Source organism: Vipera ursinii (assembly GCF_947247035.1).
Source record: "Vipera ursinii genome assembly, chromosome: 2".
NCBI classification, from domain to species: Eukaryota; Metazoa; Chordata; class Lepidosauria; order Squamata; family Viperidae; genus Vipera; species Vipera ursinii.
The window spans coordinates 74,357,471-74,384,800 of record NC_139513.1 but is presented as its reverse complement, the minus strand read 5'-3'; the positions used below and the strand labels follow the sequence as shown (position 1 = coordinate 74,384,800).

The following is a 27,330-nucleotide window of genomic DNA, read 5'->3' as shown; positions in this document are numbered from 1 at the left end:
GTGTGTGTGTGTGTGTGTGTGTTGGGGGGCTATTCTGCGAATGCACACATGTGCTTTCTTTGGACAAGTAGTTTAAATCCTTGCACTCGGATGAAACTTCACCCTTGTTTCTTCCGTTTACCCCCCCCCCCCAACATTGTCTGAATGTAATGTACGGGAGCCCACCTTTTCTTTTAATGGCATGGGCCAAAGCAGTTTCCTCAGATTTGTTCGGTTACAGGTTACGGAGAGCCCCATGAAAATGATGTGCTGTGGAGACGTGTGAAAGAGGGGAATTATAGATGGATTTATTTAATGTGTTGCAGGATGATTGCCAGTGGTGATCTTATGGGCTGATTCCTTTGTCAAATAGAAGCTCTTAAGTTTGTCTCTTGAACTTTGAGCTCAAAAAACTACAGCTTGGAATGACACCTTAAACCTTGTGTTGACTGTCTTTGCAAGGCAGGCTGAACTGTAAACAAACTACACCCCTCCCCCCCATGTTAGTTTACTTCGGTAGGTGAAGCCAGCCTGATTACTTTATGGTTGTTGTGTCAGATAATTATCTCAAGTAATGGATTGATTGCATTAACCAAGGTTCAGTTAAGCATAGATAATTGTACAGTGAGGACAGGATTGCTGGGAACTTTCAAAGTGAGTACTATATTTCAAAATTGTAATAAGCTATAGGCCATTTGTTACTAAAAATTATTTCACTTCTTTTATAGCATTTCACAAATGGGTTGTTTGCATCTAGTGTTGAGAATGTTTGAACATTTGGATTGGCAAATATGAATGTATTCCATTCCCTGCCTTTTCTTTTGAGATAGTGTTAAGTAATACTTGCAGGGTCTAAAGCTCTAATAATTGTACCTGTACACTGACCTCCAAATTTTTTTTGAAGGAATCCTGGATAGTTACAGATACATATTGATCGTGTGTTAGAGGACAAAAGAGTGACTTTCATTTTTTTCTCTTTTAATTAAGCATTTGAGTGTCCAACTGGGAGCCAAAGTGAAGAAGACAATAGGATGACAGCCCTGTGGTGTGATCTTCTTAGGCTTCTGGTGGTAGCAACTATATGTGCTTGGATATCTGCTTCCACAGAAGGAACCAGGGATCCAGGTGAGTGTTACTGGGAACTATTGCTACTGATAGAATTAGGAGAAGTAAGTGTGTCTGGATATGAAAAATGGTATTAAGATATTTTCTGTGTTAAAAGAAGATACTGATCTGTTGAGGAGTTTGCCTTACAAGCCCCAATCATCTGGGCAAGTTATGAGGCATTTCAGATTTGTTCTCCAAATTAGTGGACAGCAGCAGAGTATTGCTGCTGACTTTTAATCACTCGTACTTTATTGAAGAAAAATACTTAATGGAAAACAGTAAGTTATCACTAACACAGTTTGTCAAAGACATGTAGTGGAGTCGGTGGCAAGAAATGGAAATCTCTAAGATCCAAGACCAATTCTTGTCTAACCAAGGTTAGTTCTGAATATTTTGTACAATAAGAGCTTGGTGTAAATCATCTGGAATATAAATAACCAACGTGGTGTAGCAGTTAAGTAAAGAGTTGGACTACAGGACCAGGGAGATGAAAATTGGAACACAGGTCCCCAAGGCATGGAAGCACTGAGCAACTTAAACCAGTTGCTATCTCTTAGCCCTACTTACCTGGCAAGGTTGTTGTTCAGAAAAATTGTCACAGGGAATGCTATGTATACTCCTTTTGTCCCTTAAGGAAATAAAATATAAACCTATCTGTTTATAAACTTTGAGTGATTAGACTTTCCAAAGGTCATTGACTCCTAACTTCTAATATAAAAAGCCTATTAAAATGAAAGAAAATCCAAAAGAAAAAGATGGAGTGTATTTCTGCATAACTAAGGTATAATATCATAGGTAAAGGTAAAGGTTCCCCCGCACATGCGTGCTAGTCGTTTCCGACTCTAGGGGCCGGTGCTCATCTCCGTTTCATAGCCGAAGAGCCAGCGTTTGTCCAAGGACGTCTCCGTGGTCATGTGGCCGGCATGACTAGACGCCAAAGGCGCACGGAACGCTGTTACCTTCCCACCGTAGTGGTCCCTATTTTTCTACTTGCATTTTTACGTGCTTTCGAACTGCTAGGTGGGCAGAAGCTGGGACGAGTAACAGGCGCTCACTCTGTTACGCGGCACTCGGGATTCGACCCGCCAAACTGCCGACCTTCTGATCGACAAGCTCAGTGTCCTAACCCACTGAGCCACCGCGTCCCTAATATCATACTAAAAGCAAATTGCTTTGAAGCATAACATCCCTACTGTATATTTCAAAAAGATGTTCTTCACTGACTCTCTATAAAACATTACTTTCCATCTGGTTCCATCTGGTAGATCTCAACTTCTAGTAAAAAAAAAGGAAAAATAAGATGCCATAAACCTAAAGTTTTTCTATTCCCTGGAATTTAAGAATTACAAAGGTATTTTCTGCACATAGGAAATTCCTAATTCTGACTGCCAAGTATAAAATTTACAGGTAGATTTCCTGCAGTCAATTGTATGTCTTTAAGTACTGTGTTAAAGTAATTTTATTCACAAGCAAGATCTTGATAGTGTCACATTTCTGCTTCTTTGTCATGAAGATTTTGTTAATCTTCTTTCCCATTTTACAACAGGGATAGTTATCTTTTCATCAAGTTCTCACTTTGCCTCTTAATTATCTTAATTGTTGACTGTAAAAGAGCTATATTTTTTTAATTATGTGTAATGTAGGATAGAACTAAGCACACCTGAATCACTTGGAAAGATGTAGATCTCTCTGAAGAAGTATCACATTGCAACATTACAGGACTGCTATCATATTAATCAAAGTAATATTTATTGAAATGTGCATTGTAAGTTTGGTTGTGGACCAATGGTATGGGACTGAAACCTATGCAGATACATTTAAAAATGCGTTCCATGCATCTCATATATGTCTATATCTGTATCTCTATATCTATAGCTCTTTCTCTGTACCTATATTTATCTGTCTGTCTGTCTGTATATGTGTATGTTTATATATTGTTATAGTTTGACATTTTTGGAGTTGTTTCTACAATAAGTAGCTAGCATCCTTGCAAATTGTCTTACTGACCTCACTGAATAATCTAATTCATTTAAGTTTGCATTTCTGGGATTCCCTAGTGGAATAAGAGTAAATTACCCTGCCAGGTGCTTGGCACTTTCACTTATGCTTGAGAAAAGATACTTCTTCCTTGACTGGCCCATCCATGGAACAGATGGGATAATTGTTATTTGTGCCAACCAGCTGCCTGGGTGCCTCTGAGCCTACTGTCACATCATGCTGGTCATTGAACTTTGCTGCTATCCAGCAATCAGTATTAATGGACTGAGGAAGCAATGTAATGGTTGATATAGAGTTTGTTCTTTGCTATCTCTTCTGAGATTGGCAAGATAAGCACCATGAGGAAAAATGATCAAGAGAATAAAAGTAAAGTCTGGAGCTTCCGCCTATATAATCTGGTTTAATGAACGGATCTAGTTTTGTAATCGATGGTGCTTGTGTATAAGAATAAAAATAATCTTTGTGAGAACCTACTGACAAATTCAATGGGTCGTCTCACAGTGAATGTGGACTTTATTCCCAAGTAGAAGGTGCCAGATATTTGCTTAGCACTGATTCCACTTGTCAAAGTCCATTGCTTAGGTGGCAAAATGACAGGACATCTTTTGGGGTTCCATAACTGACATTATTGAGAGTTGTCAGCATTACCAGATTTCATATTAATTACAAATTATTTTCTTGCTCAGTAGAAGGGTTTTGAATTACTTGGAAAGATCTTAAACACTAATAAGCCCAACCTGAGATTGTCAGTTAGGAATTGGAAAATGAGGTTACAAAGAAGGGCAACTTGAGAACAGTCTTCAACTGTACTTTACTAGATTTGTTCAAGGTCCAAATTACATAATTTGTACGGTGTTTTCCAACATCTGAAATCTCTCTCTGGACGGTCACTGCTTGCTTTCCAATCAGAATGGTTTCCTCAGCCGGAAGGAATATTTATAGCAGATAACTTAATTACCTCAGCAATTACCTTAAATGATTTTTTTAAAGTAAAGAACAGCTGCAAGGGAATATGCCCCACTGCACAAGACCAGATTCCTACATTGAGGATGAAGGCCAGCAATTGATCTATACAGGCATGCTATTTCATTGAGAATCAGTTCACATTCATCTTAACTTAAATAAAAATGCCGTAGACTTTAACATGGAGTATCTATTTAATGAACGTGAAGCAAATCATTGATGATTGAATTCTGTTGTTAATTCTTATTCCCAGTTTGTAAGGCTTTTGATCTCCGGCACTGATTTAATATAGACCATATAGTGGCCATTTAATATAGACCATATAGTGGCCATTCTGCCTCAGGCAGCAAAAATCTTAGGGCTCATCCTGAAGTTCGCGTGGGAGAGAGGATGAACTGGACATTCCTGCAAGCCACACCATTTGCAGGAATTTCTCTTACTTGGCAACTTAGTCGGAGGGGAGGGAACCAGTGGGCTACCTAGAATGGGAAGCAGCAGGTTTCAGCAGCAGCTGCTGGTGGAGCAGGCTGGGACACATCGCTCTGTGGACCCAATGGGGTGGGGTCAGGCCCGGAGCTCAGTCCTCTCAGAAAAAAGGGGGGAGCGTTATCAGCTAAGTGGGTTGGCCTTAACCAGGTTTCACTGAGGGACAGCAGACTTGCTTCAGGAGCGAGTTGGTGGAAGGGGCTGCCGGCAGTGCTCCTACAGTTGGAGCTAACGTCGGAGGAGGATGGGTCACCAAAGCAATTATAGTTCAAATCCAGGTTAGACAAACAGGGAGGCGGGAAGCTGTGGAGTCGACTGAGTGTGAAACCTCTCACTCCCGCTCATGCCACGGAGGAAAGGAGGGAAGCCTCTGGGCTGAGGAGGGAAAGCTGTGTGGGAGGGAGCTAAAGGGGAAGGGAGGGGCCAGGAGGGGATGGGTGCAGCTGGGGACAAAGTTGCAGATTCAAAGCAGTTTGCCTCCTTGTGACTTACAGGCATGCATGTGCCCAACTAGGAGTAATGGTGAAGGCTTTCTGTCCCATTTCTTCTCCCCGCCCCACCCCACCCCATCCTGGGCTGCAGAAGCAGAGGAAGAGCTAAGAAGAGAGCCAGAGTCCTTTGCTGAAAAGGGGCTGGCCCCTATTGTGAGCTGGGGCAAAGGGAGCACGGGAAAGGAGCTGTGGGGCCAGAACAATGGGGGAAGGGGCAGTGGTCGTGGGTTTCCTGACATGTTCATTTTGGAATCTGTCAAAACAGTCACCTTGAGCTCAGGGACTGATCACTCAATTGAGAGCTCCCACAGAGAGAATTGGGGAGGGGGGATTTCAGCTCAAAAGTCATGCTTCAGTGTTCCTGGGATCCTTTCTCCAACCCGGGACTGGCAGGAAAGAGGCTTTGATGACATCATTGCGGGGACAAGGGAGGGAATGCAGAACAAAAGGGATTATGGACAGGATTTGGAGAATCCCAAGGTGGAAAGAGTGGAATTGAGCAACACTCTTCCACAGCTCCATTACTTTAAACTCCTATTTAGCCTATATGCATAAAAAACAACAGTAAAACACCCAGTAAGCCTTCAGCTTGTATATGTGCTTACCTGATACTGCTTTCTCCTTCCAAATGACAGATTTGCAGAATCTGTGCACAATCACAGACTTGTGTGCTTAATTCATAGTCAAAACAGAAGAGACAATTTTTTCCAGTGTAACCTAACATTTTGGCTAGTTTTACCCTGGAGAGCAAGCGAGAAATTGAGTGCTTGCCTCTAAAATGAGAGTAACTGTAGAAGATTCCTGAATATCTTGCATATGAGTCTGCTCCCCACATCCCAAATTTTACCTTCCAGATCTGTTAGAAATGCTCTTAATTAATTTTAAAAATGCAGGATTCTCAAAAATGTTTAAGCACTTGGGTGGGAACATATTTGAACAGAAGTTTCTGAAGAAAAATGGAATATAAGAATGCAAAATATGTATGACATTTAGTACGTAAACAACATTGTCAGATTAATACTTTTATTAAAACAATACTTAGAAATATGTGTTAAGTTTGAGCTGTTAAGGTGCCAAATATATCTTTTATACCCATTTTAAAAAGGAAAAAAAATAAATGGAAGGTATGAGCAGGTCTCTAGTTGCATAATATATCTTGTACTTCTAATCTGAACTTTATGGACTTCAGAAGGTGAAAGGTTTGCATGAATTGAAAATAGTAGATTGACATCACTTGCTACTTTTGAAATATTTTCACTCTGCTTATTTTCAAACATGCATCAGATTATTCCGCAGCACAGAAGACAGGAGTCTGAAGGCAGCGGTGTGTGAGGCTAAATTGTGAAACAGTTTTGTTATCAGGTTCAGGACTGTTATATTGGGCAGCTTTCCAGTTTGGGACTATCCTCCCTGATCAAATTGCCACTTCTCTGCTCCAGAGCAAAATCTTACTCTCTTGATCAGTTTCACCTAGAGGGCTGGCATTAGCAAGATCCCCACCGGGTGGGGGGGGGGCTTTTGTAACGTACCTAGTTATAAAGCTAACTGTATTTTAACTTAGGATTCTGTGTGTACACAGCTCATGTTGTTAGTTCATGGTTCAGAATGTTCTGACAGCAGTTGAATAAATCCCAGTTAAGTTATGTCTGGGCAAGCATGGCACACTAATACAATCAGTGAAAACTTTTTTCTGTACCAAGTTAAATCTGGACAAAGACATATTTATAAGCTGCTGTTTTAAGTGCAGCTATGCTTAAGATCTTCCCGCTCTCCTAAAGTAAGGTTTTGGAATTGGTGAAATAACAAAAGTGAGTACTTAAGCTGAATTTCTGCAGCCTGCAGCTTGCCTAGTATATTGAGACTGTAGCAATTCAAATTTCCATCTTGAGCTTTTGGTTGCACTATTTGAGGATTGTTATGAGAATAGTAGTCAGGTTAATCAGATCTGAAGGGTGCCTGCTTGAAGAAGTCTGGCATATATAATGGAAAATCCTGCTATGCTACCATTGTGCCTTATTATACTAGGGATGTAAGATTTGGATGCTGGGATAGAAGTAGCTTTGCTTTGTAGAGTTTGTTAATGGGTCATTACATTGCTCATAGTACAGTATTTGCAAGATGGCAGTAGAGCAGGAAAAACTTGTCATTTGCACTGATTGGTCCCAGTGGCGTAGCGTGGGTTGTCAGCACCCGGGGCAAGGCAAGTAATTTGCGCCCCCTAACCCGTGGATTTTAGCACTCGAGTCTCTTCCACTAGATTAGTTAAAGAAACCCTTACCCCCTAAGCACATGTATTGTTTGTTATGAAAATACTGATGTAATTAAAGTAAAATGCATCTAATGCGCCCCCCCCAGATGTTGCGCCCGGTGCGGCCGGCCCCCCCTGTACCCCCCACGCTACGCCACTGATTGGTCCTTCTTTGTATTGGACAGAGATATTTGACAGCCACATGCTTGAGACAGAAGAGGAGCATCTGGTTTTGGATCCAGGGAGCCAGCTGAAGCTCTATTGCAGCACCAATCACACTCTGGCTATCGCATGGTATAAGGAAGATAAGCAACTTCTCCCTAGTGAGCGCATCCACATTCAGCAAAATTTGCTGGAGATCCCTGAAGCCACCTATGAAGATTCGGGATTATACTCATGCCATGCTTGGAATACTGGAGAAAGCCTGCGTAATTTTACTATCTCTGTTGTAGGTAAGAGCATAAGACTAGGAAGGATTGCAGTGCTCTAACTGGTTTCAAAGTATCTGAAGAGATTTAATATTTTCAAAGAAACGCAGGAAGCAGCTCGATGTATGCTGAATCAGATCACACAATCCACTGAGCTCAGGATATTATCATCAGGAGACATGGTATGATTTTAGACCAGAGCCGAGATGCTCAGAGGTTGAGGTTGTGCACTGTCACACATTATACCATTTAACCATCTTAGTGTCTCAGATTGTACATGTTTATTTATTAAATTTGTTGTGGCTGCCTACTCTGGGCAGCTTACAATATTGAGCTGCACAATTAAAAACACAACAAGAAATTAATAACCACTCAAATTAGAAAACAACCATAACTAAAGAAAATGTAACAGGGTCTTCACAAACACTTTAATTCTAAGCCTTTAGAAGACATCTTCCAAAACACAAGGATGGCTATAAGGTGGAGCTTCCCATGCAAAACAACATCTACAATGTAACTCATGGTGTACAAATCTAGCACTGCAGTGCCAACTCTCTTTATTTGCCCTTTGTAACTGCTGTTCCTTACATCCACCTAACATTTTGCTTCTTCCCCTCAAAAAGTGCTGGTACAACAGTAAAAAAACAAACAACCCAACCCTTAATATGTGGCATCTATCCACTGTCCCATAATTACTTGGGGGTGTTTTACTACAAAGTGTCACCTCTGCTCATTCTGATTTTAGATTCATTGGCTTCAGGGGATGATGATGAAGACAGTGATGTGGAGAATGCTCACATTGATTCTAATGAGGAGCCTGCACAGGCCCATCGAGGTTAGTATTGGGGTCATTATCCTCAGTGTTGTGGAGCAAAGACCCTTTAAGGAGCAAAGACAGGGAAGACTATAGCCAGATATCTTCCCTCCCGTTGCAAAAATGTCAAGGAACCCCAAAGGGTGGGAGGGTTATTACCATCACTCTGCTACCAAGGATGGCACACGACATGGCCTACACTGATGTCTTTCAGAATGTTGTGTATTCCTGGCGGAATGAATGCAGTGCTGTCATTCATTTTGCCACACTGTTGAGTGCTTGTGTAACATTTTCTGTTCTTTAAGCTCTTGTTGTTTTCTTGGAAGCCAGTTCAACGTTCATCCTCTCCCTGCCTCAGTCGTAGCACAAAATCCACTTTGGTTCCCAAGAACACAACACTTTTGAAGCCTTCACTAAAACCTGAAAGGGTCATGTGATATATTTTTTTTAGCACCCTATTGGACTCACCCTCATCGAATGGACAAGAAGCTGCATGCAGTCCCAGCAGGAAATACAGTCAAGTTCCGCTGCCCAGCTTCAGGAAATCCCACCCCATCTATCCGCTGGCTGAAGAACGGGCGGGAATTCCGTGGAGAGCACCGTATTGGAGGAATTCGGGTAAGACTTAAATGTGTTGGGTTGTTAATGTAATATAGAGGAGGAAGAAGAAGCCAAACTATTCATGATGAAAGCCCCTTGCAGAACTATATCCTAGTGATAGATTCCGAGGCCTTTGCATGGGTGGGATTAGCATTTGTGTGTAGGAATAGATGTCATCTCTACAAAGAGAATTACCAAAGCCTTAAATACTAGACCCTTTTTAACTCTCCCTGTCCTAAATCTCCCAGAACAGTACAGGTAATCCTTGATTTACAGCGGTTCATTTAGTGACCATTCAACGTTACAACAGCGCTGTAAAAAGTGATTTATGACCATTTTTCACACTTACGACTGCTGCAACATTCCCATGGTCACATGATCAAAATTCAGATGCTTCCCAACTGACTTGATTATTTATGATGGTTTCTATGTCCCGCGGTTGCATGATCCCCTTTTGCAACCATCTGACAAGCAAGGTCAATGGGGAAGCCAGATTCACTTAACAACAGGGTTACTAATTTAACATTTGCAGTGATTCACTTAACAACTGTAGCAAGAAAGGTCGTAAAATGGGGCAAAAAATTCACATAACAAATGTTTCACTTAACAACAGGAGTGTTGGGCTGAATTGTGGTCGTAAGTTGAGGACTATCTGTATTTCCTAACTTTGCCACCAGCTGAAATAGCCACCTCTGAAATACGAGATTCTATTAGCATCATGCCCAGGAAAAATTTATGGCTCTGCAAAACAAAGGACGCACCAGTGATAACGATAGCTTGCATCATCTTTTCTATTCCCAGCTCAGGCATCAACACTGGAGTTTGGTCATGGAGAGCGTGGTACCCTCCGATCGAGGCAACTATACATGCTTGGTGGAGAATAAATTTGGCAGCATTCGCTACAGCTACTTTCTGGATGTGCTAGGTGAGAAGGTCTTCCTTCCCAAACCTTGAATGGGATTCTATTCTTTAATGGCAAGTTGGGAAGCAAACACAAAGCAAAGGGAACATGTTGGCCATAAGAAATATTCAGACTCTGTATAAAGGAGACCAATTCAAAGATATAAAATGGAGCACAGTTGAAAATGAAATGGACCCATCACCATTTTCAGAAGTTCCTAGTTCCTGTCTTAATTAATGCTTCTGAGCTGGGAGGGTGGGGGAGCAAAACTCAGGTGTTGGCATCCTGCCATTTTTCTTAGGAAGGCAGAGGCACCATCCTGACCTCAGACTCCCCAGATTGAAAAAACAAAAACCAAATCCTCTGCCAGCTTCAAAGGAAAACAGAGAGCTCTTGGGTCACAAAGTCAGATGAAATTAATTAACCCTGCCTGATTCACTAGGCAGAGCTTTAAGCATTTGCTTTCTTATCTCTACATCCTTTATTATCAGCCTTCTCTGGGGTTATCCTTAATCGCCCCAGAGTCTCTGGAGCCAGCCCTGGGTGGGAGGTCTTCCTGTGGTATTATGTAACATCAGAAGCATAGCAAGTTTTGCTGGTCTATGGTGGGGAAAAAATATGATTCCACCAGGTTTTGGGGCAAGACCATTAGTAGTGCTGTGTTAAGAAGATTGCAAACTGCTACTATTGGATGGGTGTTTCTTAGCTGATTTTGCTTTGTACTTTTGGCCTGTTCTGAATCACGATCAGAGATTGATGTATTGGAGACTCCAACAGTAACCTGTCTTGAGAAATATGGTTCCCTTCAGCTGTGCTGGACAACTGGACATTTTCCCTGTTTGTTTCTTGACAGAGAGGTCTCCACACAGACCTATCTTGCAAGCTGGGCTGCCTGCCAATACCACAGCAGTGATGGGGAGTGATGTAGAGTTCTTTTGCAAGGTATATAGCGATGCACAGCCCCACATACAGTGGCTTAAACACATCAAAGTGAATGGCAGCAGTTTTGGTCCAGATGGAGTCCCCTACGTGCAGATCCTTAAGGTAACCAGATTTACTTTTTTTGGAAATGGGAGTGGTAAACAATAAACCATGTTGCTCAGTGATATTTATATTTATAACATGATGGAGCTGGCAGAGTTATAGAGGCCACATCTTCACCATTTGGATGTTAATCAGTAATTGGTTTTCCTCAAGGAGCAGATGAAGAAGAAATGAGGGGTTGTAGGCAAGGATCTTACTCTCTGTCCATGCTGAAGAATTCTGTTGACACAAATGTCACTTTCTCCAGATCCCTTTCATTTCAAGGCTGGACATGGATGTTTTTGCTTCCAGTGGTTTTAATTTGGAAATACTATTGAGCAAGGTACCACCTATACTATACCAAATGCACAGGTATAGTATAGGTGGTACCTTGCTCAGTAGTAGCAACTGTAAGAGGGATCTTGGAGTCCTAGTGGACAATCACTTAAATATGAGCCAGCAGTGTGCTGCAGCTGCCAAAAAGGCCAAAACAGTGCTGGGCTCCATTAACAGAGGGATAGAATCAAAATCACCTTAATTGTTAATACCACTTTACAATGCCTTGGTAAGGCCACACTTGGAATACTGCATCCAGTTTTGATCACCACGATGTAAAAAAGATGTTGAGACTCTATAAAGCAACAAAGATGATTAGGGGACTGAAGACTAAAGTATATAAGGAACAGTTGCTGGAATAATTGGGTATGTCTAGTTTAATGAAGAGAAGGACTAGGGGTGATATGATAGCAGTGTTCCAATATCTCAGGGGCTGCCAAAAAGAAAAGGGAGTCAAGCTATTCTCCAAAGCACCTGAAGGCAGGACAAGAAGCAAGGGATGGACACTAACCAAAGAGAGAAGCAATCTAGAACTAAGGAGAAATTTCCTGACAATTAGAACAATTAATCAGTGGAACAACTTGCCTCCAAAACTTCCAACACTGGAAGTTTTAAAGAAGAGACTGGACAGCCATTTGTCTGAAATGGAATAGGGTTTCCTGCCTGAGCAGGGGGTTGGACTAGATGACCTCCAGTGTCCCTCCCAACTTTATTATTGTTGTTGTTCTTGTTGCTGACCTATAACCTTGCAAATTAAGGCATGCTCAATGAAGATGGCACATTGTAATTATACAGCCACTGCAATCCAGTGACTTCTTTTTAAAGAAAGATATGATATCTTTGTTGGTTCCCTTAAAAGAAAGGCAGGGTCCAAACATGGTGATATTTTCATTTTTATTAACTGTTAGTAGACTGAATTGAAAAATATAAACAAAATCTCTTATGGGGAAAAAACCCCCACCTATTGTTAGTTTAACGCTTTTCTAGCTAGAAACCAGACTCTCATAGGGTTTTTATTAAAAAAACCTCCCTTATAAACAATAAAAGTTAGCAATAAGTATAATGCATGTATAGCATAACTTCCTCAGAGATGTGGAAATGTGGACCTTCACATACATATGATAAGTTTTGTTTATCTATCAAATTTTGAAACTCACAGAGAGACTGAGTGGTGTGCAGATAAATTATTGAAACATAGAAACAGTATATGAGATTTAAAAGAGGAAGGTTTATTAAAATTCAATACTAAACATTAATTAAAAGGCGAAGGGAGGGGTTTCAAGGTGCTAACCGGCCTGACAGCTCTGTGCTCCTCTGTCCAATCCACCCAAGGCCACAGAGCTATGTTTTCATGTCTTTTCTGGAAGGCCAGGAGAGTGGGGGACCACCTCACCTCTGGGGGAGAGAATGTTCCAGAAGGCAGGGGCAATGGCAGAGAAGGCTCTCCTCCTGAATCCTACCAGTTGGAATTCTTTGATTGATGGTGTGTGACACAAACCTTCTCTGCCTGACCAGGTGGGATGAGCTGAAATAATATTAGATCATTATTACATATTAATATTAGAAGCAAGCAAATTATTCCTCAACCAAAGAGATTCTTGGACAACTCTCTTGTGTTGCTCACCACTAATGTTGGTCTGTCTTTTGCTTCTGTTCGGCATTCACCCTGGTAGACAGCAGATATTAACAGCTCAGAAGTGGAAGTCCTCTACTTGCAGAATGTCTCCATGGAGGACGCTGGTGAATACACCTGCCTGGCTGGAAATTCTATCGGCTTGTCCTACCAATCCGCCTGGCTTACTGTGCTTCCAGGTGAGGAACAAAAAAGGGTAGCACATTTCAGGCTTGTAAGAAAGCTGTTTGTGGTCACTTTGTTAAAACTAAACTCTTGATAGGAACAGAGTACAAAACACACAGACCCACAGACACAGATACACACACTCAACTTTAGATAACCCCAAGGCCATTTGACCAGTTCTGCCCCCAAGATATTACGGCTCAGACAAACAGTTTGCTCAGCCTTCAGCAAGACAGTACACAGATGACCTCCTGAAAAAAGAAATCTGATTAACTATTTTTGTGCCTTGTCAGATTAAGCTGATATTATTAAAAGATTGGATAATTTGAGAGGAACTCTATTGGCAACATGTAAAGCAGCCAAAGCTCTAATTGATTTGATTTTACCAATTATCCAAGGCAGTTGCTATCACTTTAAGCAGGGGTGGGTGGGGAATGATGGCCCTTTTATGACCTGTGGACTTCAACTCCCAGAATTCTTGAGCCAGCCAAGTCCACAAGTCATAAAGGGGCCATCGTTCCCCACCTCTGCTTTAAGGAAAGGCCTGTTGGTCTGGCAGCCCCCATCCTCTGACCTATGGAATCTAGGTATGCACATTATCAACATAGAGTCTCCTGGACCCAAATTCCTCCCCCTACCCCTTGTCAAAATAGCACAACACCCAGAAACTTCAAAGAATAAAAAGCTGGATGCTGCTGATAGACAAGAGGAAAGTTTTGACTGCCTAAAACCCTGGGAACCATAACGGGACTTAGATAACTGGCCACACCAAGAACATTGCTCACAGCAAGCTGGGCGGGAAACAAGATAGGAAGGGAGGGAGGGAGCAAGGAAGGGAAAGAAAGAAAGAAAGAAAGAAAGAAAGAAAGAAAGAAAGAAAGAAAGAAAGAAAGAAAGAAAGAAAGGGAAAGAAAGAAAGAGAAAGAAAGAAAGAGAGGAAAGAAGGAAGGAAGGAAGGAAGGGAGGGAGGGAGGGAGGGAGGGAGGGAGGGAGGGAGGGAGGGAGGGACATTTGCAGCTTAACATGTCCAATAATGGTCAAACTTCTGAACCTTTGCTTCAGAAATCTCAGGAAATCATTACAATGGCAGCCCCCAAGGCAGGAAGGACATCACCACCCAGTGCAGAACCAACCCTCTAACAAAGTATACTGACATGAAACAACAACCTGCTTATATTCACCATGTTAAATGCAAACCAACACAAAAGTTATCTGACTCCATACAGAGAATGGCAAAGGCAGGCCAACTTGTCTTTGAAGGAACTTTTAAACTTATTTCATCTCTAAATGAGGCATGAGCCAAATCATTCATTGACAGACTTCATTCACATATACATTGCCAGGCACCTCTCTGATAAGAAACAACTTTGAAAAAATTGAACAATAATATGACAACTAAGGAAATGTGATAAGACACGATGTTATTATGTGAATAAAGAATATGTTTTTAATGTGGAAAACAGTATAGCTAGTTATGAATTTGTTTTTCTGTCAGTTTCATGACTGAAACTGAAACGAATAAAATCTAAATGTGAACATAAATCTGGGGCCTTTTAAATACATTTGCTAAGAAATGATTGGCAGCAATAATAAATGTCATATGAATATGTGCACATTTTGGAGTTTTTCTTAAAATACAGATTTGTAGATGATTTATTATGGAAGATCACATTCTTAAACAGAAAAAGAGAATTATATGTGGCTTTGATAGCAGTTCCAAATAGCTGTCTTCGAAGGAGACCAACCACACTAAACAATTCAATATTTTTCCCCTCTGCTTTTAACATCTCCAGAAACGTATTCAGGTATTGACAGTGTTCAATGTTAATTTAATTACAGAATTAATTAACTGAAGATTTATTTGCTCTTTGCAGATGAAGAAGAAGTTGAAGAAGTATATGCCCCTGAAATCAAGTACACTGACATAATTATCTACACTTCAGGGTCATTAGCTATTGCTATGGCTATTGTCATTGTTGTTTTATGCCGCATGCAGATTCAGCCAAGCAAGCAGCCTCTGGAACCAATGGCTGTGCACAAACTCTCCAAATTTCCTCTTATCCGACAGGTATGTAGCAGAAACATTGATCTACTGAAGTAACAGGGCAATTAATCACTGAATTAATTTTAAAAGTTCCCCAATCATGAGTGAAGCTATCTACAGGTAGTCCTCGACTTACAACCACAATTGAGCCCAAAATTTCTGTTGTTAAGTGAGACATTTGTTAAGTGAGTTTTGCCCCAATTTACGATTTTTCTTGCCACAGTTGTTAAGTGAATCTCTGCAGTTGATAGGTTAGTAACCTGGTGGTTAAATGAATCTGGCTTCTCCATTGACTTCACTTGTCAGAAGGTCACAAAATGTGATCACATGACCCCCGGACACTGCAATCGTCGTAAATATGAGTCAGTTGTCAAGCTTCTGAATTTTGATCACATCATCTTGGGGATGCTGCAAAGGTCATAACTATGAAAACAGTCATAATTCACATTTTTGAGTGCCATTGTAACTTTGAATGGTCACTAAATGAACTATTGTAAGTCGAGGACTACCTGTATAAGTATGGATGTTGATTATAAACAATAGGGATCTGTGATACACCAAATGATTGTAATATACAAGTTCCCTACATCATTAAGGGCTCCCAAAAGATCTCTCAATATCTACTAAGGTAGATCTGCTGATTTCCTATGTGTAGACCTCATTTAAGAGTCAAACCAGTTGTGGAGAGACAGAATATTAGTAGATGGACCAGTGTATTAGATGTAGCTATTCTGCTATGTCACCTGTGGCATTTTGTTACTTGAATTTTATCAAACTTGCGTCCAGTCTCTTGCTGCTCTGGAAGAGAACCACATTCAGGGACCATTCTAATGTGTCCTTGGTTTGCCTCATAGTTCTCCTTGGAATCAAGCTCCTCAGGGAAGTCCACAACATCACTAATGCGTGTTACTCGCCTCTCCTCAAGCTGTACTCCCATGCTAGCTGGGGTTATGGAAGTGGAACTGCCATTGGATTCCAAGTGGGAATTCCCACGGGACAGGTATGGATATAAGGAAGTGGGTTTTTACTGCATTTGCTGCTGGAGAAGCACAGCTACTTTTACAATATCTTAACAAACTGAAGCTCTGTTAAAAGATGGAAAAGGGAAAAAATTGCTTATAATTCCTTATCAAGGTCTCTATTTATTCTACTACAAGGAGCTGGTTCCTACATTTTGTGCTGTTACCAAGTTTTTTATATCAAGATATCCACAGACTAAAGTTTTCTATGTTCGTACAGAGAGAGAACTTAGTAATTATTGGTAACATGATAGTTCCAAAATGACTACCTCACTCAGAACAAATAAAGAAGGAATATGTCACACTTGCTTTGTTACACATCTGTGTTGCCAGTTAAATGATGTAAGCATACATTATTCCTGTCTATGTGAATTGAGCCAAAGCTACCATCTTCATTTTACAACAGACTTCCACAAGCTAAGGCCTCCCAGATGTGTAGGATTACAGCTGAATGTTCACTTGTGAAACACTGCTCCTCAACAAAGTGTGCAGGAGACAAAAAAACTCAAGTATCACAGTTATCCCAGGGCAATCAGATATGCCACATTTGTCCATGTCAGAGTTGCCCTTCAGTCACTCCTTTCTGGCATATAGGACCATCTGTTAATTGAAAGCTACTGAAAAGGAATTGCTACAGTTGTCCTTGACTTACGACCACAATTGAGCCCAAAATTTATGTTGCTAAATGAGACATTTGTTAACTGAATTTTGCCCCATTTTATGACCCTTCTTGCCACAGTTGTTAAGTGAATCACTGCAGGTGTTAAGTTCGTAGCATGGTTGTTAAGTGAATCTGGCTTCCCCATTGGCTTCACTTGTCAGAAGGTCGCAAAAGGGGATCACATGATCCTGTCGTAAATATGAGTTGGTTGCCAACTGTCTTGATTTTCGACCACATCACCATCTGGATTCTGCAGTGGTTGTAAGTGTGAAAAATGGTCATAAGTCACTTTTTTTCAGTGACATAATGTTGAACAGTCACTAAATGAACTGCTGTAAGTTGAAGACTACCCGTACTTGTTATTGAAAGCTAGTCAATATCCGCACTAGTCTGACACCTGGAAGAATAATATTCCACAGCTAAAAGGATCCATTGTGACTTTAGTAACTCATAGATCAGCCTAAGACACAACACTTACAGTCTATTTAGTTTTTTGGTTTTTTTAATCAAGGTTGCAGCCCTGCAGCACCTTGTTAATGTTGGCACATCTTCCCGATTCTGAAGTTGTCTTTTTTTTGTTCCTAGGCTGGTGCTAGGCAAGCCCTTAGGTGAGGGCTGTTTCGGGCAGGTGGTGAGAGCAGAAGCTTATGGGATTGATCCAGAACGGCCAGAACGTCCTCTCACTGTTGCTGTTAAAATGCTGAAAGGTAAATGTAATTTATAGGGCCCAAAGCCGCATCCTTTTCACTTCTGTCCTTTCATTATTGGCGGTATTCTTAAATACATAGCTCTACATATCATTTCAGGAATCATATGAGCTTATTTCTTTGCCTTATTAGATAATGCTACAGATAAAGACTTGGCTGACCTCATTTCAGAAATGGAGATGATGAAACTGATGGACCAACACAAGAATATCATTAACCTATTGGGTGTCTGTACCCAAGATGGTGAGTGACTTAATTTCTGGCTGGGAGGTAGAAAACACAGTGGGCATTGCAGGAAGGGAGAGGATGTTGGGGAGGCAAAAGATCGAGAAAGGATGACTCAGTTGGAACGAAGCAGAACTCATTGGGGGAAAATTGGGTATTGCAACTGTAGGATCTGACAGAATGCTGGGCTCTCAGTGGGAGAACATGGGCTCTCAGTGGGAGCATATTTTGGAGGCATTTTTAATACCATCACACTATGTAACTACAGGTCCTCTCTATGTGATTGTGGAATTTGCTGCCAAGGGGAATTTGCGGGAGTATCTGCGAGCCCGCCGACCTCCGACACCTGATTACACATTTGATATTACCAAGATGCCAGAGGAGCAGCTTTCCTTCAAAGACTTGGTTTCTTGTGTTTACCAAGTAGCCCGTGGCATGGAGTACCTGGAGTCCAAGCGGGTAAGAGGGATCTAGCCAGATAGTGTCCATTGCCATCTATCACGATAGCGCTCCAAGAAACCCTTTTGGGTGTATTGGTCAGCTCTGATCCAGAAATACATAATTTCAGTTCACAGCCACAAAAGCTTTAGATGCTGAGAGTTTGGGGGGGGGGAATCAGAGAAGAGCAACTAAGATGATTAAAGTCCTGTAGATTAAAAAATATGAAGAACGGCTACAGGACTTGGGTTTGGCTAAAGAAAAGAATAGGGGAGACATGATAGCAGTATTCCAGTATTTGAGGGGCTGCCACCAAGAAGAGGGGGCCATGTTATTCACCAAAACACCAGAGGGCAGGACAAGAAACAATGGGAACTAATTGAGGAGAGAAGCAACCAGAAATTAAGGAGAAACTTCCTGACAGGACAATTAACCAGTGGAACAGCTTGCCTCCAGAAATCGTGGGCACTCCCATCACTGGAGATTTTTAACAGTCACTTGTCTGAGATGGTATAGGATCTCTTGCTTGAGCAGGGGGCTGGACTAGAAGACCTCCAAGGTCCCTTCCAGCTCTATTCTATTCTATTCTATTCTAGATTGGGCCCACAATATTCCTCCCAAAATGGCGACTAAATTATCATTTTTATTGTGACAAGGAGAAATTTAAAAACATAAGGAATAATATTATATAGTTCTAATTAATTTAAGTTCAATTAAATTCTCAATCATCTCAACCACTTTGAGAAATGAGACCACTTCTTGGCATAAGACTCAGTCCAAATATGTTCTTTGGTCCAGAAAAATTATATGGATTGATACTTGACTATATCCTCTGGCATCTTCATTCCACTTCATATTAAGTTTGCTATTGAATTACCTGAGATCCAAGAATAAAAACAGTGTTGTATATATCAGGCCTGAGAAGAAGAATTAGAAAGCTGGAAAAAAAATCCCTGCTTGTTTATGTTAAAAGGTGCAATAAACTAATCTACGGTGACGTCAAGGTTATAGTGGAGTCCTTGGAGTTTGATGCAGCTCTTTCATTTTCCTTCCAGTGTATTCATCGGGACCTGGCTGCTCGCAATGTTCTTGTTACTGAAGAGAATGTGATGAAAATTGCCGATTTTGGTTTGGCCCGTGGAGTTCATGATATAGACTACTATAAGAAAACCAGCAATGTGAGTGAAAAGACCATTTTATGGCCGCAGGGTTGCAAAAGGGTCTAGTTATGCTCAGGTGCTTTGGAAATGCAAAGCATCATAGGGAAAAACATGAGTAAATTAAGAATATTTAGGTACCTCGGTCCCCAAAACATCAAAAATAGCAAGAAGGGATCAGTTGATCTAGTCATCTAAACCCAAGGGATTTTTTCTAGATTTATTTATTTTGAAACAAGCCACTCTTGCGTAAGATTAAACCAATTCCATCCAATGACTCATGTCATTAGAACATTAAACCCAGCAAACTGCCCAGTTTTGTCTACATGCAGTGTGGCTGGATAAGCAAGCTTTTTCCATTATACCACTCACCATCAAGCCCCAGAAGCACAGAATGCGCTCAGACACTGACTGTGCCATGCCCATTGGCTGCTGACTGGCCAATGGAGACAAGAGTAGTGGTGCAGTGGAACCTTTCCAGTGCTCTGTCAATGCAAGGACTGTGTATTATGACGCCTTTATGATGGCCTTGTGGAAGACAATGGATGGGGGCTGTTCTGAAAAAGATGGCTGTTGATGTGACTCTCCACTGCCAGAACCACCAATAAAATCTGGCTGTGTAGGCAACTGGCAGTATTTTTAAGAGGAACAGGGACAATGGTAGGGAAGCAAAGTACCGCAGTATCTATCGGTGAAGTTTATTTGATTATACAGGGAGCCCTCATCTAGCAACTGCCTCCTTTAGCAACCATTCGCAGTTCCCACGATGATGAAAAAGTAACTCTACAAGCAGCTCTCAACGTTTATCACTTTCCCTGTCTATAAAGCAAAAGAAAGCTGAACTAAGTTTATAAGCCCTTAGTGACCACTTGGCTTAACAATGGAGTTTCCGGTCCCAATTGTCGCTAAATAAGGACTTCCCTGTACTTTTGAAGTATAGAAAGTGATTTAAAAAATAAAAGATTTGATTGAGTTGTGGGACAATACGATTCATTGGCAGGAGAAGGGGAGAACTTGTGAGAGCTGCTCTGTCACTCAAAAAAAAAAGCGGCAATGAACTGACAGCTTCTCATGTTTATCTGCAGGGTCGCTTGCCTGTAAAATGGATGGCACCAGAAGCTCTGTTTGACAGAGTGTACACACACCAAAGTGATGTGTAAGTACGAGTGTGCATGATGAGTTGGTTCTCACTATCTAATCACCCTATAGAAATGTGCCTAGTAAAACTACCATAGTGACTAGTGCTGTGTAATATTTTGGATCTGCTTCCAAAAAGTGTTTTGGAGTGCAAGCCTAGCATTTTTCTGCAACATTTTAAAACAGGTGTCTTAAGATATTGCAACTTCTGCTGTACAGTCCCGGGAAAAGAGGCATAACTCTTTAGGATGTTGTAAATAAATTTTATTCTCGTGTTCCCATCAACTTGTGGGGATCAAATCTAAAGTTTGCACACCTACAGATGAATATTGCAAACTGTTTCAGATACATCTCTTTGATTTTTTTTCACCTATTAAAAAACAGAGGAATCTGCCTTATTTGGGGAAAAAAAACCTATTGGTCTACCTAAATCCACAACATCTACACTGACTGGCTGTAACTCATTTTAGAGTTTAAGACAAGGGTACCTTCCAGCTGTCCACAGAAATGAAGAGGGGACTTTTTGCACATCTTCTCTGCCTCTAATACAACATATGGCAACTCTCCCCTGAGTATTCTAGAAATATGGAGAATAATTGGAGTCTATTATATATCAGTTCCCTAATGTTCCTAGTGCATGAATCAAAGTTTTCATCACAAAGCCAGAGCAATGTGTCCATCAAACTACCTGTAATCGATCTATTCAGTATAAAGTCACTTCTTCCCTGAAATATACTTTTATTTCCACCCTGGATGGATGCATGCTGGATACCTTTCTATTTACCGCGCTCTGTCATTCGTGGTCCCAAATAATTTTTGGTAAATATCTGTAATAGTTTTCCACATTTCATTGTGAAGGATCTCTTCTGAGGTTTGCTTGCCCCATGGATTGCTTTCCAAATATGTATGTTCTGAAAATCTTTATAGCCTTCTCACCTTCTCTCTGCCTCTTTTCCTCACTTTAAGGTGGTCCTTTGGGATCCTCATGTGGGAGATTTTTACACTGGGTGGCTCCCCTTATCCTGGCATCCCAGTGGAAGAACTATTCAAACTCCTCAAAGAAGGTCACCGAATGGACAAGCCCTCCAATTGTACCCATGAACTGTAAGTAGCCCTGGGCCTCCTGAAGCCACATTTCCCAGCCTGTCATCTTCCAGATGCATTGCATCCGTGTCCCATAGACTACACTCTGGGGGAAAATAGAGGCCTGAGGTTTCTCTTTTTCCAAAACAGGTACATGATGATGAGAGAGTGCTGGCATGCTGTGCCTTCCCAACGACCCACCTTTAAGCAGTTAGTGGAGGGACTGGATAAAGTCCTGGTTGCTGTGTCTGATGAGGTAGGTTTGAACTCCCAGGGGATGGTTCCACTGAGGATATATAAACAGCTGGCTATTGGCAACAAAAAAGTAGGAATTTTGCCTTTATCCCTATGAATGCTGATTATGTGTTTTTTTTGTTTGTTTTTTCCAGTATCTGGACCTGTCAATGCCTTTTGAACAGTATTCCCCATCCTGTGAAGACACAACTAGCACCTGTTCCTCTGATGATTCAGTCTTCACCCACGATCCTTTGCCAATCACTCCTTGCCTTTTTCCTTATCACAATGTAAGGACATGAGGAGGGGGACAGGCCACGGACACTAGGGAAACTGGCATTTTTGTGTTTTTTTTTCCTCATTCCTAAAGGATTACATAATTTGAGAACTTAAGTTCTCAGAATGTCCCTGGTCGAAGAAACTGCCTGGAGCTATATTAGCAAGAACTAAAAGTCTCATCAAGCTTCTGGAATCTGCTGGACGTCTGCTGTCTAAAGTTCATCAACAAGAACCAGATGGCTTCCTTACATGTGTCTACGGATGCTCCAGGCACGATGCTTCAATACCCTGTAATCTCAGGTCCCCTCAAAGCTGTTGCTCTAGCTGAGCCTTCAATGCAGCCAGCTGACTGAAGACAAGTAAGACCAGATTAATAGGAAGTAACTTAGTCCTGGAGAGAAGGGCACTCTCTAACTGCAGGAGCTCTTAGGAGCATCACAGGGTATTCTGCTTCTTTTTCTGATACATTCCCAATTTAATCATACTTTAAAAAGACTTCATGATTTGGCAGGAGTCAGCCAGCCAACTTTCTCAGGCAGTCCCATCCTTTTCTGGACACACCATCACAAGGATGTCCTACCTAGGACATGGACCTTTCCTTCTGGTTCCTGATGTCCTCTGTACATAACCCTAGAGATAAATATTTATGTACATATCACTTCTAATGCACATGAATTACCCGCACCCATAAATTATTTTTTTGGAGTAGAACCTCTGCTTGGAGGTGTTTTTTCCCCCCCTGCATCTCCTGTTGAAATGATTGCTAGACTAGTCTGGCCTCAGATGGTATGTCTAAATCTCTATGTGAAGTTCAAATGTTGCAATTTAATTTGATTCTTGTGTAAATGAATATCTGTGAAGCTTTAGAAAGGAAGGCACTGTGTGTCTAAACTCTCTTTTTAACAACTAGCCATAATCTGATTTCCCTCCCCCCCCCCCCGCGTGATCTGTAGAAGAGAAGTTGATTCGATTTTTCAAGGCACAATACAGTTAGTCTAAAACAAGAGAGAATCCAGTGGCACTTCAAATTCCAATATATTTATTATAGCATGAGCTTTTGTGAACATAACCCAAGTGATCCAATGAAGGAGTTGTTATCTTCAGCTATTTAACTAAGGAAGTAGAGCATAATTCATCAAATCTTTTGCTTCAACAATTTTGTGATTCTTAAAGGCCACAAGACCCTTTGTTTCTGGCCTGACATCATACAGTATTCAGCAGGTTCCATATTTCACATCCAGGCCAGATGTCTTGTCAGGTCATCCCTAAGCATAATATTCCTAAATTTTGCAATTTTGCCAAAAGTTCATCTGTTGGGAAACATAAAAGGAGAATACAAGGAAGTTTCAGGTGTAGCATGCTGAACTTATTCGGTAATAGCTTTTCCCTACCTGGCACTCTCCATATATGGAACTCCCTGAAGTATCCATTGCCAACACAGTTGTGCTCAGCTTTCTCATCCAGAGTATACCAGGTTGCAAGAAGATGGAGGCAGAGGTACTATAGTGAGAGCCATCTCTGCCATGAAAGGGTTTACATGCTTTGTTTTGCTGGACACACTCTGCTAGGCGGAATTCAGTTTGGAGATAAAAGTTAAGGAGATCCGTGAGATTTATACCAGCCCTTAGAAATTCAGCTGCTTCTGCGTTTTACAAAGAAATGGATCTGAGCCCCAAAAGGACTAAACTCATTCACCTGCACCTGTCTGAGTTGCTTGCACACATAGCATGTGCACCTGTGTATTCCACAATAGTATGGGAAGGCTAATGGTGGAGTGTCCATTCTTACGGGGTTTGCTCATGCATAACATCTGTTCTGCATTAGCTGCTGTTCCGTTTAAGCCACCATGAACTCCACTACCAACATCTCCCCGAAATTGATCTAGCAACTGGCCACTCTTTCAGAGCCTGGGAATCTGTCTCGGGATACCGCAAAGCCCAGTGGGACTATTCCGCCTTCCCCCCCCCCGCCTTCCAGGCCAAACAGCCACCCTAGTGTCTTCCTAGCGATTGGTCAAAGCCCATCAAATATCAAAAGGCGTCCCTTTCCCTGCTTACAATTCCAGAAGATCTGACATACCAAGAAGTAGAACAAAGGTATTTTGAGGAAACATTAAAACGTGTATTCCTTCTGGCTGTATCCCCTTTCTTCTGTTAAATATCCTACTTTCTATGCTTCCCTTCCACCACTCAACTATGGCAGAAAACAGGATCACCCCCAGGAGGTAACTGCAGCTGTCTCTCTTCTTCCTCCCTAGCCCACCCACCCCCCAAGCCATCTACTGGGTTTAAAGTTTCACAAGAGATCTTGAGAAGGAATTGTAGCCCCTGCCATCCCACTGGGGATAGGGTTTCAGCGGGCCATTTCCCCCAGTGTTGCTTCCTCTCTTCCCAGCTGTAGCCCATTCCAATCCAGCTGGGTGAAGGGATGAGAAATAAGGCCTCTTATTTCCCCCCCCCCCACTCCCTGCCCAAGTTGTTTGTGCTTCTGCATTTCCTTCTTCTGAAAAGTAATTTATAGCAATGACACGGGGCAAGTGGTTATATACTGCAGTCAGTATGGTGGGCAGCTGGAGAGAATTTTTTTTATCTTACGCTGAACAAGAGTTTTCCAAGGACTGAAGAGATGCTACAACAGGTGCAACAGACATGAGTTGTTGCTAATCCTTTTGGTTCCCTCTGTTATCAGCTTAAAACTCAGTTCTGCACGTACATCAATCAGTATAGACCACTTGCACTAGTAAGATAATATAGCCTAGGCTTCTCTTATTAGCAGCTTCCAGAGCCACATTAATCTAAGAATTTTTTAGTCCATCATTCATATTATGGATGTTTTAGCTTATTCTATTTCATTTTCCAAGAGCGCAACACTGCAAACCCAATTTTTATCAATGGACCAGATAGCAGCATGGAAGTCTGCATAACAAATACTGTCCTTCATATATGGTTGCAATATCATTATATACACTCGTCTGTCAATGTTTACACTTATTAGGAAAATGCTTGTTCTGTTGTAATGTTTTTTTTCTATAGGATTTTGTAAGAAATATCCAGCCAGATTTCTATGACATCCCTCTGGCCCCCAGTTATTTTCCCTGTGCAATGATCCTATCATTTACTTTTGCCCAGTTTTAAAATCAGAAAAATTCTCAGTATTATGATCAGAATAAATGAAGTACTTTTGTAATTGACTGTGCTTCTGTCATTCCAGTTGCAACGTTTCATACAAATAAAATTGAATTGCTTATTTTATTCTGGGGAAAATATTGGGGATTTTTTTCTGATGGCTGAACTGGTTATAGCGGTCCAGTCGCTGGCCTTTAATTTACTCCTATAGATAATATTTTCTCACAGAAACATCCCTGTTTATATAATAATCTCAAGCGTTTGTGGTGTTTTTGTTTTGTTTTGCTTTTGGGTCAATGCTGACTCCTAGCAACTGCCTGAACAAGTCCCTGCAGATTTTTGCAAGTGGTTTACCATTGCCTTCTTCCTATGGCTGAGAGAGAATGACTGAGCAAAAATCAGCCAGCTGTTTTTGCTTAAGACAGAACCAGAATTCAGTTTCCTGAATTATCCGAATATTTGCTTTGCTTGTCCATTTGCAGCAGCATGAATACATAGCACCCATCAATAACCAGTGGTCCAGAATACTAGAATGGATTTATTGAACTCCATATGACCAAGACAGCTGGTACCTAAAAAAAGTGTCCCATTTCCCCTATGATCAGGCAATCTTTGAATAGGACCGAAAAATCATATTATTTAGTAAAACTGGTAATTTATGAGACCATTCTGCCCACACAGATCTACAATGAGTGATTAGCTTGCTCAACTTGAGGTTCCTCAAGAGTAGCCAAGAGAAAAAAAACACAAATATCATGGTTTGGGGCCGTTTAATGAACAGCAAGATTAGAATTGGAATAGCTAATGCTGGAGGGTATTCAGGACTCCTTTAAGGTTTCCAGTCAGCTATTGAGAGTTAAAATGAGACCACAATAAAGTAATATCACAACTGCCTTGTGCTGCAGAGATTTGGCACTTTTTCTAAATCATTGTGGTTAGCAATAGGGCTTGAACAGAGGATGACCCAAATGTCAAGTATTGCTGTTCCTGTGACTTTTCTCAATATGGATCATACTAGCTTCTACCATTACTTGGAGGCCTTTTCTTCAGATGTCAACAGCTCTTACAGAGGTTTTTTCTGCCAAAGCATTGTAATTAATCTATAATATAATTGACAGAGCTTCTGAAAGATGAGCTTTCTTCCTTGCTTTCTTGGGACAAGAGGCCTGAAAACGTATGTAAAGAAGCAAGCCTAGCATCTTTTGCTTGATCCATGCCAATCCTGTTTAAACCACAAAGCCATTCCAAAGGCCAGCTGGGACTCAAAGGTTGTGGTAGGTTGTCAACCTGCCAGCAAGCAGTGGGTGTTTCAGATGACACAAGGGCTTTGGTTTGGGGCCAATACTTAAAATTGGCAGTTGAATGCTAAATCAGGACCACAATATATTGATGGATTTCCTTGGCTAAAAGCCTGGGAATCATTGGCATTGGGAGACATTATTATTATTGGAAGGAATGGAATGGAACCTAAAATAGAATGGCACAGAATCATTAAGGATGTGGGCATAAACAAAGCTGATTCATAGAACCCACACATTTATACCACCCACCAGGAATTTTGAACCTGTGTGGCTGGGTGGTATCCAGGTCGAGTGTTGCCAACAGGTTACAATACTCAAAGTAAGATATAGCAATAGGCTAGGTGCTTGTATCATGCTGTCAGTCAGTCACATGATACAAATTTCCAATTGGAAAATCTCCCTGTCGGTGAGCAAAGGCTAATAGGCTCCTACACAAACATTCCACATTAGGTTTTTCCCCCACTTAGTTGTAGACCCATGCATCCAGCTGTAAAGAGCTTACATCTTTCAAGTGTATTAAATGTTCTTACACTTCAGTCCTATGCTTTGTTCATACACAGTATTTGATGGTTATAAGTTGTGGCTGAGAAAGACAGAACCTCCAGCTTCACTAATAATTTAATCTTTGTTATTCTTTGGCAAAATCCTTTCCAGAATCTGCTTATCCCAAGCTCCACAATAAAGATTCTGATTGGGTGTAAGCCTTTTGTTGCATTGTTGCTGCAAAAAGCTACTGCATGCATGCATT

At 41.2% G+C, this 27,330-nt stretch overlaps 1 protein-coding gene across 1 annotated transcript; it reads left to right on the top strand.

The window, feature by feature from the left end:
* Positions 1–977: 977 nt before the first annotated feature.
* Positions 978–23,323, top strand: FGFR4 (fibroblast growth factor receptor 4). Its single transcript, XM_083352961.1, has 17 exons — positions 978–1,104; positions 7,458–7,724; positions 8,446–8,535; positions 8,966–9,132; positions 9,916–10,039; positions 10,869–11,059; positions 13,048–13,186; positions 15,047–15,240; positions 16,071–16,216; positions 17,482–17,603; positions 17,736–17,846; positions 18,097–18,287; positions 19,322–19,444; positions 20,509–20,579; positions 21,527–21,664; positions 21,794–21,899; positions 22,033–23,323. The coding sequence occupies exons 1-17, from the start codon at positions 1,011–1,013 to the stop codon at positions 22,177–22,179; spliced, it is 2,421 nt and encodes an 806-aa protein (XP_083209087.1). The 5' UTR covers positions 978–1,010; the 3' UTR covers positions 22,180–23,323.
* Positions 23,324–27,330: the final 4,007 nt, after the last annotated feature.

Coding starts and splice junctions, on each gene's coding strand:
- FGFR4 (XM_083352961.1), top strand. CDS start 1,011: ATGACAGCCCTGTGGTGTGATCTTCTTAGGCTTCTGGTGGTAGCAACT. Junction 10,040..10,868: donor CTACTTTCTGGATGTGCTAG/GTGAGAAGGTCT, acceptor GTTTCTTGACAG/AGAGGTCTCCACACAGACCT. Junction 11,060..13,047: donor CCTACGTGCAGATCCTTAAG/GTAACCAGATTT, acceptor TCACCCTGGTAG/ACAGCAGATATTAACAGCTC.